Below are 15,634 nucleotides of genomic sequence, written 5' to 3' on the forward strand. Positions count from 1 at the left end.
AATTCCACTATCACCAGAATAATCAGCGAGGTTTTCTATCCGGCGATCGGAATGGAGAATGGATTTTATTGCAGTTTAGGAAATAACATTAGGCGCCTCCATCGCTCCGAAGCCTGCGGTGGCACAGCAATACAGATCATTTTCGCCCGTTCACATTCGATGCGGCCCATCCGGCGCACGGCGTGAGAACAATTACCAGCCGGGGCTCTACATGTAGAGACTAATCCAATTGATGTAGGACGAAATGCGTGTGGCGACGATCGGCTCGCCGCCGGCACACTGGCGGTCGTGGCTGTACAGACCGACCAGGTATGGCAGGTAGATGTTGTTGGTCCGCTGCAGCGTAATAAGCGGATCGCCTTTGCGGCCGCAGTTGGGCGCGTCGGTGCCGTCCGAACGGAGCCGGAACTCCTGCCAGCACAGCTGATCGATGGTGAGCTCGGTATGCGAAGTGAACAGCTTGCAGTCCCGGTTGTGCACCACATTTTTGTCCCGCGCGCTTACCGCCTGCCCGTCGAAGTGCACCTCCTGGCCGTAGTACGGTGTTCGGTTCAAATCGCGCCACAAACAAGCCGGAATTGCATTTTCGTTTACACTGCGTGGGAAACGGATAAAGGAATGGCGAAGCGTGTAAGCATTGGTTGCTACGATTGTTGTTGGAAGCATTCGACGGTGAACGAAACGCACGAATCAGGAAAACATTCTTCAAAGCATTAGGAGTAAAACTATTGCTTTTCAAAACTGAAATAATATTGCTATTTGGGAATACAATTTAGGAATACAATAAACACATCCATAGAAAACATTCCAAATCAGTGGAAGCCAAATGAAAAATAATGTAATGAGCTCTAAAACCGGTGGTAGAAGCAAAGTTTACGGAAAAAAATGTGAAAAGTATTTAGCCAAACATCAACTTTCCAATTGTACGCATTAAAGACGCACAATGAATTTAATTAGAAAAATGCCAAAAATGTTGCAGCATATGAACAATAATTAGTGAATTTGGTTTGGGGCCTTACTGATTAACGATATGTACAATGAAAGATACCTTCAAAAACTAGTTTCTATTAATATTAAACAGTTAAAATATCAAAGGACTTTAAACTGTTATAAAAATGCGAGAAAAGGTAAAGTATTTTCTAAATTGGAAAAATGATTCTTGGAATCGCATTGTCAAACTCATTTCAGAACCATTTAAATGAAAAGTTCGGCTGGTAATGAAGCTTTAATACCATTGCTGGCAATGTACAATGGTAGCATCTTCACAATTGTTTGCCAACTAAGCCCTTCACAAAGGGACGACGGAAGGACACGCTGTCCGCCTCCCAATTGTTCGCCGTACAGACCAATACTCAAAGCCGTATTATCGTCGAGCGATTGCACCGTCAAGCCTCCCCCGCTTCTACTTACAACACATCCGACTCCAGCTTCAGCACCGCGATGTCATTGTCGTGCGTTTTGGCGTTGTAGCTCGGGTAGCGGATCGTTTCCTTCACGCGTATTATCTCCGCCTCGCCGTCAGGGATCCGCGCCACGTCCGTCTCCCCGGCGCTGATCACATCCGGGCTGCGTCTGCAAGAACGGGCGAAAACGGAACAGGGAAGGTGTAATTGAATAACCAGCGCTTCGGTCAACCGGGAGGGTGGTTACCTTCGCACACTGTTGGCGCAACCGGCCGTCGTGAGCACGGTGTTCAGGTTGATGAGCGTGCCGAGGCAGTGCCAGGCCGTGGCCGTCTTGTTGACTTTCCACCCGACCATGACCGCGTGCGGGTGGTCACCCGGGCCGCCTTCCGCGCTGGCCGCGAAGTCGGCGTACTTCTTCCGGAACCGCTGGTAGTTCGTCTCGCACTCGGTCAGCAGCGGGAGGTGCGCGGTCGCGATGAACGAGTTCACCGGGCAGCACACGATGAGCGCCGTCTCGTTGGTGCACACCTTCACCGTCGTCACGTCGGCCAGCGCCCGGTGCGAGCAGTAGTCGATGTGGGTGCATACACCCGCCTCCCGGTCGGCCCCCTCGCAGATGTAGTCCAGCGCGAGCTCCTTGTCCATCAGCTGCTGCGGGACGCTGTACACGTCCACCGTCTTGTAGATGGCCACGTTCATCCAGTCGAGGAAGGCGATGGCGCGGGACGCGACCAGCGGACGGCGCCCGAACCCGCAATCCGGGGCGTACGAGCTCACGCCGATGAGGTCCTCGGGGAAGGGGTTGTGCGCACCTGGCCCACCCGCGGCCACCGGCGGTCGGATTTCGTTCAGCACCTCGTTCCCATTCCAGGGTTCGCAGGCACCCGGCACCAGGTGGTCACCGCCCGAGCCGAGGCAGAACTGCGTCTCGTTGAGCCCGCTCTTCAGGATACCGTAGCCGGCGTAGGACGCGGTGCAGTTAGCGTTCTCCACCAGCTGCAGCGTGGCCGTAAGGTAGCGCTCCGTGGCGTCCGCGTTGCCGTCGGTCCGGCCGTCGTCGTTCAGGTTGTACGGTCCGATCCCGAAGGAAAGATACTGCCTTTGATCGTCATCGTTCGGAGCAGCCACACAGGAGACCGCCTTCCAGTCGTACCGATTGCTGCACGGACAATGCATTCAATTGCGATTTGCGGCACCGGTGAAGATGAAACGAACGATAAGAGAAGATAATACATTCAGATCAAACAGGTATCTTTGTACAAACCACACATTGTTTGTAGCTGCTTTCTTTAAATCTTGGCAAAGTTAGAACACAACTTCGTCACTTATCGTAATAATTTCACAAAGCAGTATTGCACAAAAACTATAAACTAAAATGAATAAAAACATTCAATAGTAATATAAGTAGTTTTATAAAAATATATTAAGACTTGCAAATAATTTGTTCTATTGAATACGTGAACATGAAATGTATTATAGTTAATTTATGTTGTCAATAAATAATATCGTTAAGTTGATCGGAGGGTAATACATCTAAAATATAGTTTGAACAAAACATTTTTTTACAAAAAATAGTTTCAAATTAAATAAAAAGGTACAAATATTTGAATAAACAATGCAGTAAAATGATATTAGAATACACGCAACATTTCAAGACAATCTATATAATCTCTTCACCTTTACTTTACTTTAAACTTCTGAGCGATTTTCCACAAATGTAAAGTGTTCTGGAAAATAAATAAACTGCATTGAACTGGATTGTGATTTTCCTGCTATCTATGTCTAGTGTTTTGATCCTCTAAAGTCTATCCCCGATTGGAAACATGCTCTCCGCATACAGGCGGGCGTCTGAAACACGCTCCGTATCGCGGAAAAGCCACCAACAATAAATTCTGTTCCGGTTCGATTGGCTTTCACAAATCCGGTTCCGATCGCGTGCCACCGCCGCCGCGCCCCTGCCGTACCGCGGGGAAGCTAAACGGAAATAAATATAGCAACTTCACAACTCACCGGTTGTCGGTTTGCAGCCGAATCAGTGCCAGATCGTTGTAGAGCGTCTTCTTGTCGTACTCCGGGTGGAAGATTACTTCCTCTATCTTCTTCCAGTCGTTGCGATAGTTCACCACATCGACGTCTCTGTCCGCGTCCGGTCGAAAGCATGTGTACGTCGTTTTTGGGGTGGCACGTAGGGTGGTATGACCCGGTCGGGGGGAGTGGGTTGGTACGATACATTGTTCCAAGGATCGGTCCGGCCATCCGGGTTTGGTGATGCAACGGGAAAATGAATGTAGATAAAATTGTTAACATTTTCATTTGTCCACCTCCTTTCTTCTTGTGCTCCCGCCTCCCCCGGGTGAGAGGGTGTAGGATGTTCGTTCCTGCCAACACGGAATGTGTGCTAGTTTCACTTCTTCTACAGCTGAAGGAGACGAGGTTGCATGTGCACCGTTCGGTTTTAGTATGGAGCTTCCACTTACACATCCTTGACGCACCGGGCGGACGTCAGGGCAAAGTCCTGTGCAACAATTGTGCAACCGCAAAGCCACTCCACATTTTCCCCCTCCTTCCCGACCGCACACTGCGCCGTCCGCCGTACAGCGATGATCCGGAGCGGTATCCGTTGCGATGAGATGAGCGAGATAGGGTCCGAAAAATCATACAACGAAAAGTCGAAAAGATGCACTCGTTAGTTTCCTTGCTCGGTAAGCACTAAAGACGTCCAGGGAGGGTGGCCGGGTGGCTGGTTACGCGTCCTCCGAAAGCTGCCAGTGCCTGGTTTCTTGGCCAAACCACCACGCCAGTAAATATCGTTGTTTAACTAACCTTAAATTCTTTGAATACGTGCAATTTAGCACGCAAAGGATTTGCCGCCAGCGTGCTTCTCTTGCCGGTCAGATGGGTCTCCTGGGCAGTGGTCTGTAAGGAGCAGAGAACGACGAAACGAAACGATGTACGTACGGAAGTGCCTAGCGTGAGTATGTGTGTTCGTTGGACCCGACCCTGTGGCGAAGCTTAAGCAGCGTAACGTAACGAGCATTAAATCTGTTAACGAAGGGATCGATTTGTTACGTATCGTTTGCTTATCGTTTACACAGTAGTTATTGTAAATCAAACATTACACAATTTCCCTCCCAGGTCAAAGGTTTACCAAACCTAAGACACACCCCCACTTATACCCACCCATGCAGTGAGGTAGGTTTGCCTTGATCTTTTAAAGTACCCGGACGCAACGTCCCTCTCTAGTTCGGCGAATAGAAATGGTATTGATCTGAGTTTAGTAACACCACAAAACTCTCTTAATTAAAACAGATATGCTCCTCCACACAGTTTCAAATCACACACGAAAAACTGTGGTTGCGGAATGGCCAGCGGATACAATCCAATTTCTGAGAGCAAACAAACTGACATTGTCATGATAAGATTGTATTGCTTTGTTAGAACACATAATTAAAATAATTCCCAGTAGTCGAACAAAGCACATTGAACTGTGTCCGTGTGTGTGCGTGTGTCTAAATCAAAGCTTTGAAACTGACCATTGTGTATTTACGTCCTTTGATCTTTTCGAAACTAGAGCTTCCCGGAATAAACTTATCACGATGAACAAACGTTGGTTACATGTTACTGTTCAAGTTGTCATTACTTTTCGTTAAAAAGAAAACATGGTGAAGAGGACAATGGGTTTCAGGTTTATTAGTTCCAAGAGTTTCAATTTACTAAACATTGGCAAATCATCCAGTTGTTAATGCTCCAGCAAAGGGTGTATAAGGCATTGTGTAAAATAAACATAAGCCACATTTGTAAAAAGATGAGTTGGTAAAATGTCTAGTGATTGTAAATGATGATTAGCATTTCGCAATGTTAATTCGTGCAGTTTTACAGTTTCAACAAAATGTAATAATATTATTGATGTTAGTGATCGCGATTCCGTTGAATTGTTTCTTGCTTTCTTTGTTCATTCAAACTTCAACGGTATTCAATATTTGATAATCATAATCCTCAGAAACTGGGTTCTAGGAGTTTACATTTGAAGATTGCAGGGTATTTACATGACATTTTTTTAAATGGTATAGATTAATTAAATTAAAATTTTGAATTCCTATTTCTAACAGTTTGTTTCTGGATTCTGGTTGTCAACTGTTTTGAATGTACCCATTTGAAATAGAATTTGATTATTTGTACCATCTCTTTTTTAATGTATAATTTAATAAGTTCCAATTGATGATTTTAAATTTAAGTATTAATTTTAAAAAGACTGTTAAAAAGTGAAATACAATAAATACATTGAACATGGAATTTATGATCAAAAACTACAACTAAAAATTCTCAATTAACAAATGGCTTGAACTTGATAATATTCCACAACTGCTTGGAACGGACACAAATTTGAATGTTTTATCTGAAAAGCAAAGCGAGGTACTTTAATACTTGTATTAATATAATTTAAGTGAGGTATGGTAAAAATAAGCTAAACAATTAAAGCTTTAGTGAACGAATGGTGAGTAAATGTTCCCTCAACTCACCCGCAGCTCCCTGGCGACCAGTGAGGAATCGACTTCGCGCTTGGAGATGTAGCGTACGACGCACTCCGGTGGATGGAACGCGCGCTTCGTGACGGCCTCGATCCACAGGATGTAGTGCGGTACCTTCGCGTACACGCCGGGCGTCGTTGCGCCACACGGAACGCCAAGGGCCGACACGCCGACGACGAACGGTGTGTAGCGCGAGCTCGACAGCAACGTCACCTGCAGCGGGCCGCCCGTATCGCTTGGGCAACTCTTGAGCTGCTCGTCACCGGCGCACATCAGCATACGGTTGATGCCCTTCCGGAACGCTTCCTTGTTATCGCGGTACCAGAACTTGCACCGATCCTGATTGATCGGATTCAGCGGGGTGCTTACGATCGGTGGAGACACTTCGGCATCTATTCGGACAGAATAAAAGGTCCACAACTGAAGCGATCGTTCTTGCAGCGATGTACAGAGTGTGAGGGGTTTTCATACTCACAAAAATCCCATCCCGTCGCGTGCAGCTTGTCGAACGTCAGCGAGTCGTTGGTGTAGAGGCAGGCCGGCGTCACGAAGTCGGTGACACTGAAACACAAACAGCAAAGCAGGCGTGAAAACCGGTCCGCGCGCCAAGAAGCAGGCCATCGAGCCAGTAAAAACCGGGGCGGACCGCCGGCTGCCAACTTACGTCACGGATTTCTTCAGTCGCAGCAGCGCAATGTCGTGGTACGCGCTGTTAAAGTTAAACTCCGGATGGCGGATAATCTCCGCAATTTCGATCTGCTGCACGTAACGATCGTCCTTCGTGCTGTACAGATCTAGATCACCCACCCGGACGACGGTGGGTTCGACTCTACGAAAAATGAAATCAACAAAAGTAACCACTTCCTGTTTGACAGAAAACACATTCGCTCATACGGCACACTAACCCTTCATCCTTGGTGCAATGCGCCGCGGTGAGGATAAAGTCTTCCGCAATCAAACTTCCACTGCAACGCCACTCGATTTCACCACTGGAAGCCGATTTCCATCCCAGCGCCGCCAGGTGAGCGAACTCTCGCGAGAACGAGGGAAATTCCTCCGATGGCGTTGCCGGGGGGTCATCGTTCGCTAGTTTCTGAAGCCGGAGAGAACAATCTTTGGACCCAAAAATGAATCATAAAAAGGTTCGTTATTGTTTTACAGCCCTGTCCTTTACCTTCTAGTGAACCGGAGTCCGGAATTGTGTGCACACTGAGCTCTGAAATGATGGCCAACAAGACATGGAAGGAAATCAATGGCGGTCTAAACTACCTGTAACCTTGAATCGGACCACGGAACGGTTTCTTTCTTTCCATTTCACTTCCTCGAACGGTATTTGCCACGCGCACAAACACACCCATTCACCATCTTGGGGCGTTAAAGCGCCCACTAACCTTCAAACGACTTGCGAAATGCCTGCACCAGCCATCGATCAGCTGACGACGCGATCACGAGCAGCCCGAGCAACGTTAGCGTTCCGCGTTCCAGCATGGCGTACGAGCAACTGAGCTGGCTTTCGCCAACCGACTGCCGACTGCCGTTGTGGTTCCGCGACGCACTCTTACGGTGGAGACTTACGCAATAGGGTTGGACCTGGAAGGAAAACAAAAAACTTTACGAGACGAGCGCGGACAAAACACAACAACACCGTACGCACGCACACCAAACAGTGCGCGAGGTTCGTCGCTTGCCGCCGGTGTGCGGAGATCGCATCGAAATTATCGAACACGATCGCGGCCGCGCACAAACCCGGCTTACTTTCACTTTCCAAGCGATACATTCCGCGGAATGGCTGAAGATTGTTGCACGACTTCCAGATGCTGCGTGAGTTTGGTAAGTTTGGTGAGAAAGCGTACGACCGTCTTTAGTATGATTAAGCTGAAAGCCAACTTTGTTTAGTGGTGAAGAATTATTTTTTATTTTATTCAAGAATATCCCACAGGAAATTAGTTTGTGAACATTTTACTTGAAATCGAAATGATGAATAACAATTTTCATGTAATAACTATTAAAGACCATAACCGTTTAGGTAATCTATTGTTCACATATTAATTGATGATATCACAAATCATCATTCTCGAGTAAGAAAAACTACGGTCGTCGTTTTTGAAATAAACCAAAAATTACAACTTATTTGATTTTGCTTTGAGATTTGAGTTTTGATGCTTTTGATTTGAGACTTACATTTCGCACCGAATAGGTAAGCATTTTGATAGTTTTCGTGTTCTCTGAATCTCCTGAATTTTAATAATATTTGAAACCAACTTATTCTTAAAATTATGCAATTTGGAACTTAATACCAGGAGATTTCACATTCTGCGCCGCTTACTGTAAAAAGAAGCATACTTTAATTTATCTGTTTCGTTTAATTAGATAAATTGTTTGACTAAATTATATCACTTATCTACTTTGCACGATCTAAACCCTTCTTCAATGCATCTTTTCCCATCTTCCTCAACGATTATTAGCTTGTCCTGTAAGCACACTTTTCGTTGGAATTTCTTTACAAGAATCTTGATGCAAGCCTCGAGCCTTTGAAATTGATGGGATTTACCACCTTAGCAGTAAGTTTGTGAGTGACTTACTTCTTGATCGGAGGTCCCGGTCAGCCATGCGATAAAACCTTTTAAAACACTTAGTCCCGAGGGGTTCTACGTTTCACTGAGTAAGTTAAAAAATCCTTTTACGGTAACTTACATGCGTACATTGTGTTTACCATTTATTTGAAATATTGTCTTTATGGTTCGATTAGCATAAGAGCCGGATCGAGCTCAACACAATTAGATAACGCAAACGTTTTTCTTAACGTGAATGTCATTATCCTTTATATCCCACCATCATGCAAGAAACTTTACTTCAATATCCAATTTATTTTCCAAGACCATACAGCAAATATCCACACAACGAAACAATCTGGTTCCAACGGGGAACCACAACAAAGGGTTCATAGAACCATTATCAACATCATTACAGCTTCATCGACAACATTCATCATTAAAAAGTGCTTCTGAAAGCGAACCGTTCATGCATATTTAAAAACCTGTAACCAAATTGAAGCTAACGAACCACTAAATGCATCAACACCGTGTCCAACGGGCAGCAGGCGCTTGCATGCCCAGAGTGTATTACGTGCCGACTCCTTGCTATCGGCAGCCAAACCCCACCGGGGCAAGAAAACCGTTGCACACAATGGCCGATTCACCGGTGCAATAGCAGCACACATGCACTATCGGCGTCGTTGGTGAAGGTGCCAAAGGATTTCCCTAATTTAGTTCCCCTCCGCTTCTTGCCTGCCTTTTATATTTCGGGCCAAAAGGGCCGTAATTAAAAAAGTACCTTGTAATTTTAACATCGACAGGGGAAATCAATTTTCTCCATGAATTAGCCAGTGTACCGCGGGCCCCCGCTCGGCCGGGAAAACAGCCGGGACAAACCGTTGGACCGTTCGGCTTGGCTGCGGGGTGGAATCTAATTTCAGAAAAGTGAATTTCCGTTCCAGGAAACGGGACACCGATGGCGATGGCGTCGTGAAGTGGCGGAGAAAGAACCAGCACAAACGGTGAGAGCAGAAGAAAGTGAAGCGAAAGGATAGCGAACCGCCGTTGTTTCCTTCGTGTCCGGGTGGGCCGGACGCGGTACACGCTCACTTCCGCTCGTACACGCTACACTAGCCGATTTCCGTCCAAAGTTCGCTGAAGTTTGAGTGGATGAATATTGAGCCACCTTGCGAGGCTTCTCCGGTGGGATTTGAGCGGTTCCCCCTGGTGGGGGTTGGCCAATCCAGCCCACAATCAGATGTTGTTTCCGGTTCCCGGTTGAGAACCACCGCCACCATTGGTCGGTAGAAGAAAGGGAGTTTTTGTTTGTTGCTCTCCCGTCACCGCTTCACATCAACTTTCCAAGTGCTGACCTACAAGCTTTTGTGATGGAACGAGCACAGACTCGTGCTGGCACGGAGCAATGGAAACGAGCGAAACCATCTTCCGCCATCGCTCTGCACACGAGCTTCACGGCCAAAGGGCGATGCCAAGGCACCGACGAAAAGGCCAGGTGTGCGAAGGAAACTTTTGCCCGCTCGTTCCTTTGGCGTCACAATCAAAGGGCAGCGTGACTGATCAAAGCTGAGGCACCGCAAGGTTCAGCATAACAGGTCAATGAACGCAAGACGTAGTGTTGCGGTACGTTCAGTTCATCCATATTGCTTCCCATCAAGCGGTGCAACCATCTCGGGGCAGCATCGGATCGAGGTTCCACCAGCCACCGGGGGCCCTTCATGCTAAACATCAAAACGTACCCTCTTTGCTCTCTCTCTCTCTCTACCCCTCTACCAATTCCGCTGCACCACTAGACGGACGCCCTGGGCCATGCATAATGCAACCAGCATTGTGCAGCATAATTTGCCAATCTTGTTCGAGGAGCCGCTTTTCTGCGGCGAACTCGTTACTACTACTCGGGACGCCCATTTCACGGTAGTTTGTCGTAGGTTCAAGGATGCTTGGCGTGCGAGAATAAGACGGATTATTTGTTTGGGAAATGCAATTCGTCAGCAATTCGTTGGCTGTACACAGCTCATGCACTCCACTTGTGCTCGAGTGTACGTTAGACATGCGTTTAAATTGAACCAATTAATCGCTCAAATTAAAGACCAAAATTGCAAACTTAGATTGTTAGACGTTAAAAGGTACACTTTGGAATGAAAGGAATAAACAGTGAACACTTTCGATGTTCCGAACATTGATCTCGAACATTGAAGTAGTGAGACATATTGAAAAAAAATGAGTTTTTGAAAACATAATTGATTTAAAATATGTTAACTTACATAAAAATAAAAAATTCTCCAAAGCATCTTGCCAACACAGGGAGCAAAGTATTACATTTTTAATATTTCAAATAACTGGAATGAAACGTACTTCAAAACTACACCAAAACAGATTAATTTGTAGGATCACCTCGTGAAACATACATGTTTAAGCAGTGAATATGCAGACGTTAAATCTACTGTTCTGTACACCTAAATGATATGTAACACGTGCTAAAAAAAATGTGTTGCTCAAATTTCAGTTTATTTTAAGTCTCTTCCAAGGACTTAAAACATACATGTTAGCCTTGTAAAAATAATTTAACTTTAAATTAAATTAGTTGCGACAAATAACAAAAGCACTTTTATATCAATTGCCGTATGTAATTTCATCCATATGACATCTTTCTTAAAAAGTGTCATTCATTTCAATCTCAACTTTAATAGAATTACCTGTCCGCCATGGCCTTGCGCTGGAAATGGGAAAATAAGCTGCTGCCTACGTATAAGACATTACTTTTGCTCCTTTCGTTGTCATACGTTGGACTGCGGGGGAAAAAAATCAACGTTCTTGGCATGAAGCTGGCCGCAACCTTGAACAATACGCTGCACCCAGCTAGTTGCAGCACCAGTAAGAACACACAATTGCAGGAAGTACTCCATATCATCCTTGAACTTCCTTTTCTAGTGCCATTCCACCATAGAATGTACGGCACCAAGAGTGGGAAGGAAAAGGCAACGAAAAACAGGAAGAAAAAAAAGTTCATAAGTGCAGGAACATGGGGTTGTTGTAGGAAAATGGAATCAAATTGGTCTTCTGACTCGGCGTTTCATCTGTCACAGTGACACGGTTGACCCATTCCGCCGCTTTACTGCGCGTTTCCAGTAGCGGGCGTGGTGAAATAAAAATGAAACAACCGCGCAAAACGACGAACCATTCGAATCTAGAGCGGGGTAGGACTCTCACTCTGGATGTGGCTGGACGTCGAGTACCGTTGGGGTATGTGCTTCGTGTCAGAGAACCAGACCGAGCATACTGTGCACAAGCGTGCGATAGAAACACACCACACGACGCGCTTCTAGACATACGTTATCAAAGAATGCCACGAAAACTGGCGTACTCGGATGCCAAAAAGAAGGAAGTGACAAGGCTAGAAATACATCAAGGTCACTAAAAGGGCTTAAAAGTGCTTCCAAGGGTGTTAGTAACAGTCCATATTTTACCACATGCAATCATATTGAAAACCATAACGTTAATGAACATTAAATAGGTATCAAACAAAGAAAACAGAACGAAAAAATGAAAGTTTTGTTGTTGATTCCATCTAACCCGAATAAATCAATGAAACTAAAAGTTACACTTGTGAAACTGTTTCCATATAAAATTAAAATATGTATCCTTCCACTTCCTCTGCAATGTTCTTCCAAGACGTTAATTGCTAATACCCACCAGAGCTGCTTATAGCGAAGTGCAAAAGTATGTTTCGGCATAAGATTATATAATTGTCCTTCGGCACACAGCAAACTGAAAGGGGAAGACCACCGCGCAAAACTGCTTCGAAAAACACGGAACCATCTCGGAACCATCCTACCCATTTCCCCCGGAACGGCCCCGTGACGATGGAGATGAGCTGAAAAGCGACCTTCGTGTTCAACATTGTTGTTTGTTTCCTTCAATTAGTTGTTTTCGTTCGCTCGGAGAGATCTACATCTAATAAGTTGTTCTTGCTGGTGTACCGTTCAAAGCACTTCAGCCCACTGATAGCGTGCGAGTGGAAAATCGGGAGAAGTGGAAGTGGAGTGTTCCGGCCAGCTCAACCGTTTCGTCAAAGGCACTACAGAAAAGTTGCGTTGTTGAGCCAGAACGTCCCCGGTGAAACATGACCCCATTCGAGGGATGCACTTCAAACTTGCACAGCCGTGTGTGTGTGTGTGGGGAAGAGTAAATTGCAATTAATGTTTAACCTTATTAGAAAATCACGAATGAGAGAACATTTGCAACGCGGTTGTTAGCCCCTGTCGGAAGGACGGTTGATTATATCACCGAAAACCACCACCAACCGCGCGTATCCTCCAAGCCTTCGCATGGGAGTAGGAGAAGGTTCACCGTCGTGGGAATTCAGCGCACGGTGAGGTTAGTTTTTGATTACCTTCTTCGATCGGCGAGCGCAAGTTTAAACTTTGCCCGGGTTTAATCGACGAAACTATGCTTCGATGGGGATGGACAAGTCCCGCCTTGAAGGAAAGCTCCCGGGCTCGAGGCTCGATCGTGTTCGATAGAAAATTAATTTATCTCGCATAAACTTCACACATTCCCGGGCGTTCGGCAAAAAGTTTTGCTTGGTGGTTCGGGAAAACCTTCGATCGTCCCGAAGGATGGTTCGCTCGGAAAACGTGTCTCCCGGGCTGGGATTTGTGACACTCACACCCACACGGGAAGGCACCGAAGCACCCGGAAATGGTTTACAGTCAGAATGCGGGGGCTTCCCTTTTCCTCGTTGGGAAGAAATCTGTGTTTCCTTCGCCAAAGTTACTCTTGAAAGCGCGACACTGTCCGCTCGGGCAATATATACGCCCCGGACGTGGAAACTTAACAACACTTGAACGATCTGTCGCTAGGATTGGGATTGGAAACGGAAAAACAAATCGAATCCCAGCCCGCACCGGGACCCCGACCGGGACCGGGCCGGTTGTCGGAGGGAGAAGACGTGAGTACCGTCAACGCCAACGCCGCTAGCAACCGCCGCCAAAGACCGGCACTAATCTCGGGACGAATGTCGCGCTATCAGGAATCGAATCAATTTCGCTCCCATGGCGGGCTTCACGAGCGCGAACGTGCAAGCACGGCACGTGACTGACAACGGTGATAAGTGATTTTATCGTACTCGCGCAAGTCCTTGGAGACTGCCGGCATCATCATCGGACGAGGGGGGGATCCGAGGTGGAAACTTTGTTTATCGCAACAAGATGAAACGCTATCAATTTTCCCTCACTTTGGTCGCGTTTTCCGGCCGTGGGAGGGTTTGATTCGTACCAAGGCATTCGATACGGGAGGCACATCTACGTTCGACATGCTCCAGTGGAGCCACCTTGAGGACGGTTTATTCTCGTGGAAAACCTTCCTCGGGAACGACGGCCGGAAGAATGCTGCCGGAGACACTTGACTTGTGTCCAGAGGCGAACACCAAATAGAAAATAAATCCATTGAATGGAATGGACTTCGGGAGTTTGTCCACGTGTCATCCAACGATTCAATTACGATTCGGTTTATTGTTCGGCCTTTAGCATTCGCTCATAAATGTGGAAAACGGACAGAGGCGAGTTGATGAAAAAACGATTCGTAATGGTGTCGTTATGTACTTTTTACTTTTTTTTACAATGGGATTCCATTTTATTCCATTGAATCTTTTGTGGACGTTGTCTATTTTTGCAATGGAAACCTATTTACCTTTTTTATGCTCATTCATTTGATTTTGCGATTTCAATTACGTAATTGCTCATTTCTTCAAAAACGTTCTACGTCATTGCATTACTATATGGTTTCAATTTAAAAATATAGCAGCTTTTGTACTCGGGAAACCAACAAGGCTGTTATACAACCAAAACTACTTGTGAGTAGAAAATTAATGGAAAATCGTCACTATATGTCCCGCTTGGATTAACGTCTCGTGTCCGTTGGGGCAGACCATTTCCTCCTCCTTTCTTATCCAACGAACGTCACTCGAGAGCACTAAATTATGGCATTCTTTATGAGCACCCGTTGTCGCATAAAAGGATACAGCCATAAACATTCGAGATTGCCATTTTTAATGACTCTGTCGTCGGAATCACTTTCGGGTCCGTCAGCCGCAGAGCAGTTTATGCAAACAAACAAAAACCAGAGCGAGAAGAATCCGAACAGCCCAGCCCAGACCACGCGCCCGTTCGTGCTCGAAAAGTTCCCCCATGCTAAGTGAATAGCAAATAACTACTTTTACATTAACTTCCGAGACGAGGATTTCTTTTCTAACCGCTTCTTTTTGCCCAACGCTAGGGTTCCGTAAATGGCACCAAAAGGGAAAGAAACTTTTTCACCACAGAATATAGGCGGCCTCCGGAACCGGTGTGAAGAAACGGGCGTGAATCTTCAATCGGAAGACGCGGCGGGATCATCCGAAGACAACGACGGGATGCTGACTCTGAAAGCGAAACAGAACAAATTGGCAAAATTAATCATTCGGATTGAGAAATGAGCAGTGCACATCGGCCAAACTGGCGGCTCTGCGCTGAATACCAAATGCCAACCTCTTTCGGCCAATTAGACCGGTCGGTGGGCCGAGAGGTCGTGGGCCAGCGAAGAACCACGTTCTCTTCGCATTCTGTCAATCTCATCCGGACGCTGCCGGTCCATTCTTGGGGCATTATAAATATTCAAGCACATTTTTCTTGCGAAAGAAAAATCAGGCTACAACAAAAAGCCGTGGCATTATGGTTTTGCTCGATACCGTCCGGGGCCAAAGACTTCGGGGTTAGTTCATCGGAAATTTCGCCTTTTCTGTCCCGGAAAGTGACGGAAGGGTCATTCCAGGAACTCGTCGGTAAAGCCAGACCCGTTTCAGCCAAGGTACAAAACTACCCTTTGGCGTGCCCTTACACAAACGGGGGGGGACAAGTTTTGAACGGAATGTGAAACGTTTCCTACGAATTACATCCCGAAAACCCCTTCACCACATCCGCTCTCCGGGGTTGCCGCAGCATCGGAATACAAATAAGTTTATGATGATTTTCTTTCAAATTATTCCCACTAACGCACCAGGCGTCCCTTTACAACACAGTCACCTTCATCCTTCCTCGCTTTCCCGGAGTGTGTTTCGGTGTAGTAATTTCGGATTCAGGTTTTTTTTTCTCTTCGAAATGATGCTCTG

General features: G+C 46.2%; 1 protein-coding gene across 1 annotated transcript; it reads right to left on the minus strand.

Annotated features, from left to right (window-relative positions):
• Positions 1-207: 207 nt before the first annotated feature.
• LOC131265740 (transmembrane protease serine 9-like) lies at positions 208-7,423 on the minus strand. Its single transcript, XM_058268045.1, has 12 exons — positions 7,327-7,423; positions 7,110-7,151; positions 6,841-7,048; positions 6,600-6,764; positions 6,411-6,496; positions 5,927-6,327; positions 4,230-4,322; positions 3,884-3,984; positions 3,417-3,542; positions 1,651-2,565; positions 1,411-1,572; positions 208-595 (listed from the first exon to the last, which is right to left on the minus strand). Exons 1-12 carry the CDS (start codon positions 7,421-7,423, stop codon positions 208-210), a joined length of 2,784 nt encoding a protein of 927 aa, XP_058124028.1.
• Positions 7,424-15,634: the final 8,211 nt, after the last annotated feature.

This window comes from Anopheles coustani, chromosome 2 (assembly GCF_943734705.1).
Source record: "Anopheles coustani chromosome 2, idAnoCousDA_361_x.2, whole genome shotgun sequence".
In the NCBI taxonomy this organism is placed as follows: Eukaryota; Metazoa; Arthropoda; class Insecta; order Diptera; family Culicidae; genus Anopheles; species Anopheles coustani.

Bases quoted from the DNA above. Each gene is read 5' to 3' on its own strand.
- LOC131265740 (XM_058268045.1), bottom strand. From the start codon at position 7,423: ATGCTGGAACGCGGAACGCTAACGTTGCTCGGGCTGCTCGTGATCGCG. The intron at 1,573-1,650 runs GTAACCACCCTC...CCGTTCTTGCAG, and splicing joins TGCGCCAACAGTGTGCGAAG to ACGCAGCCCGGATGTGATCA. The intron at 596-1,410 runs GTAAGTAGAAGC...TTTCCCACGCAG, and splicing joins AAGCTGGAGTCGGATGTGTT to TGTAAACGAAAATGCAATTC.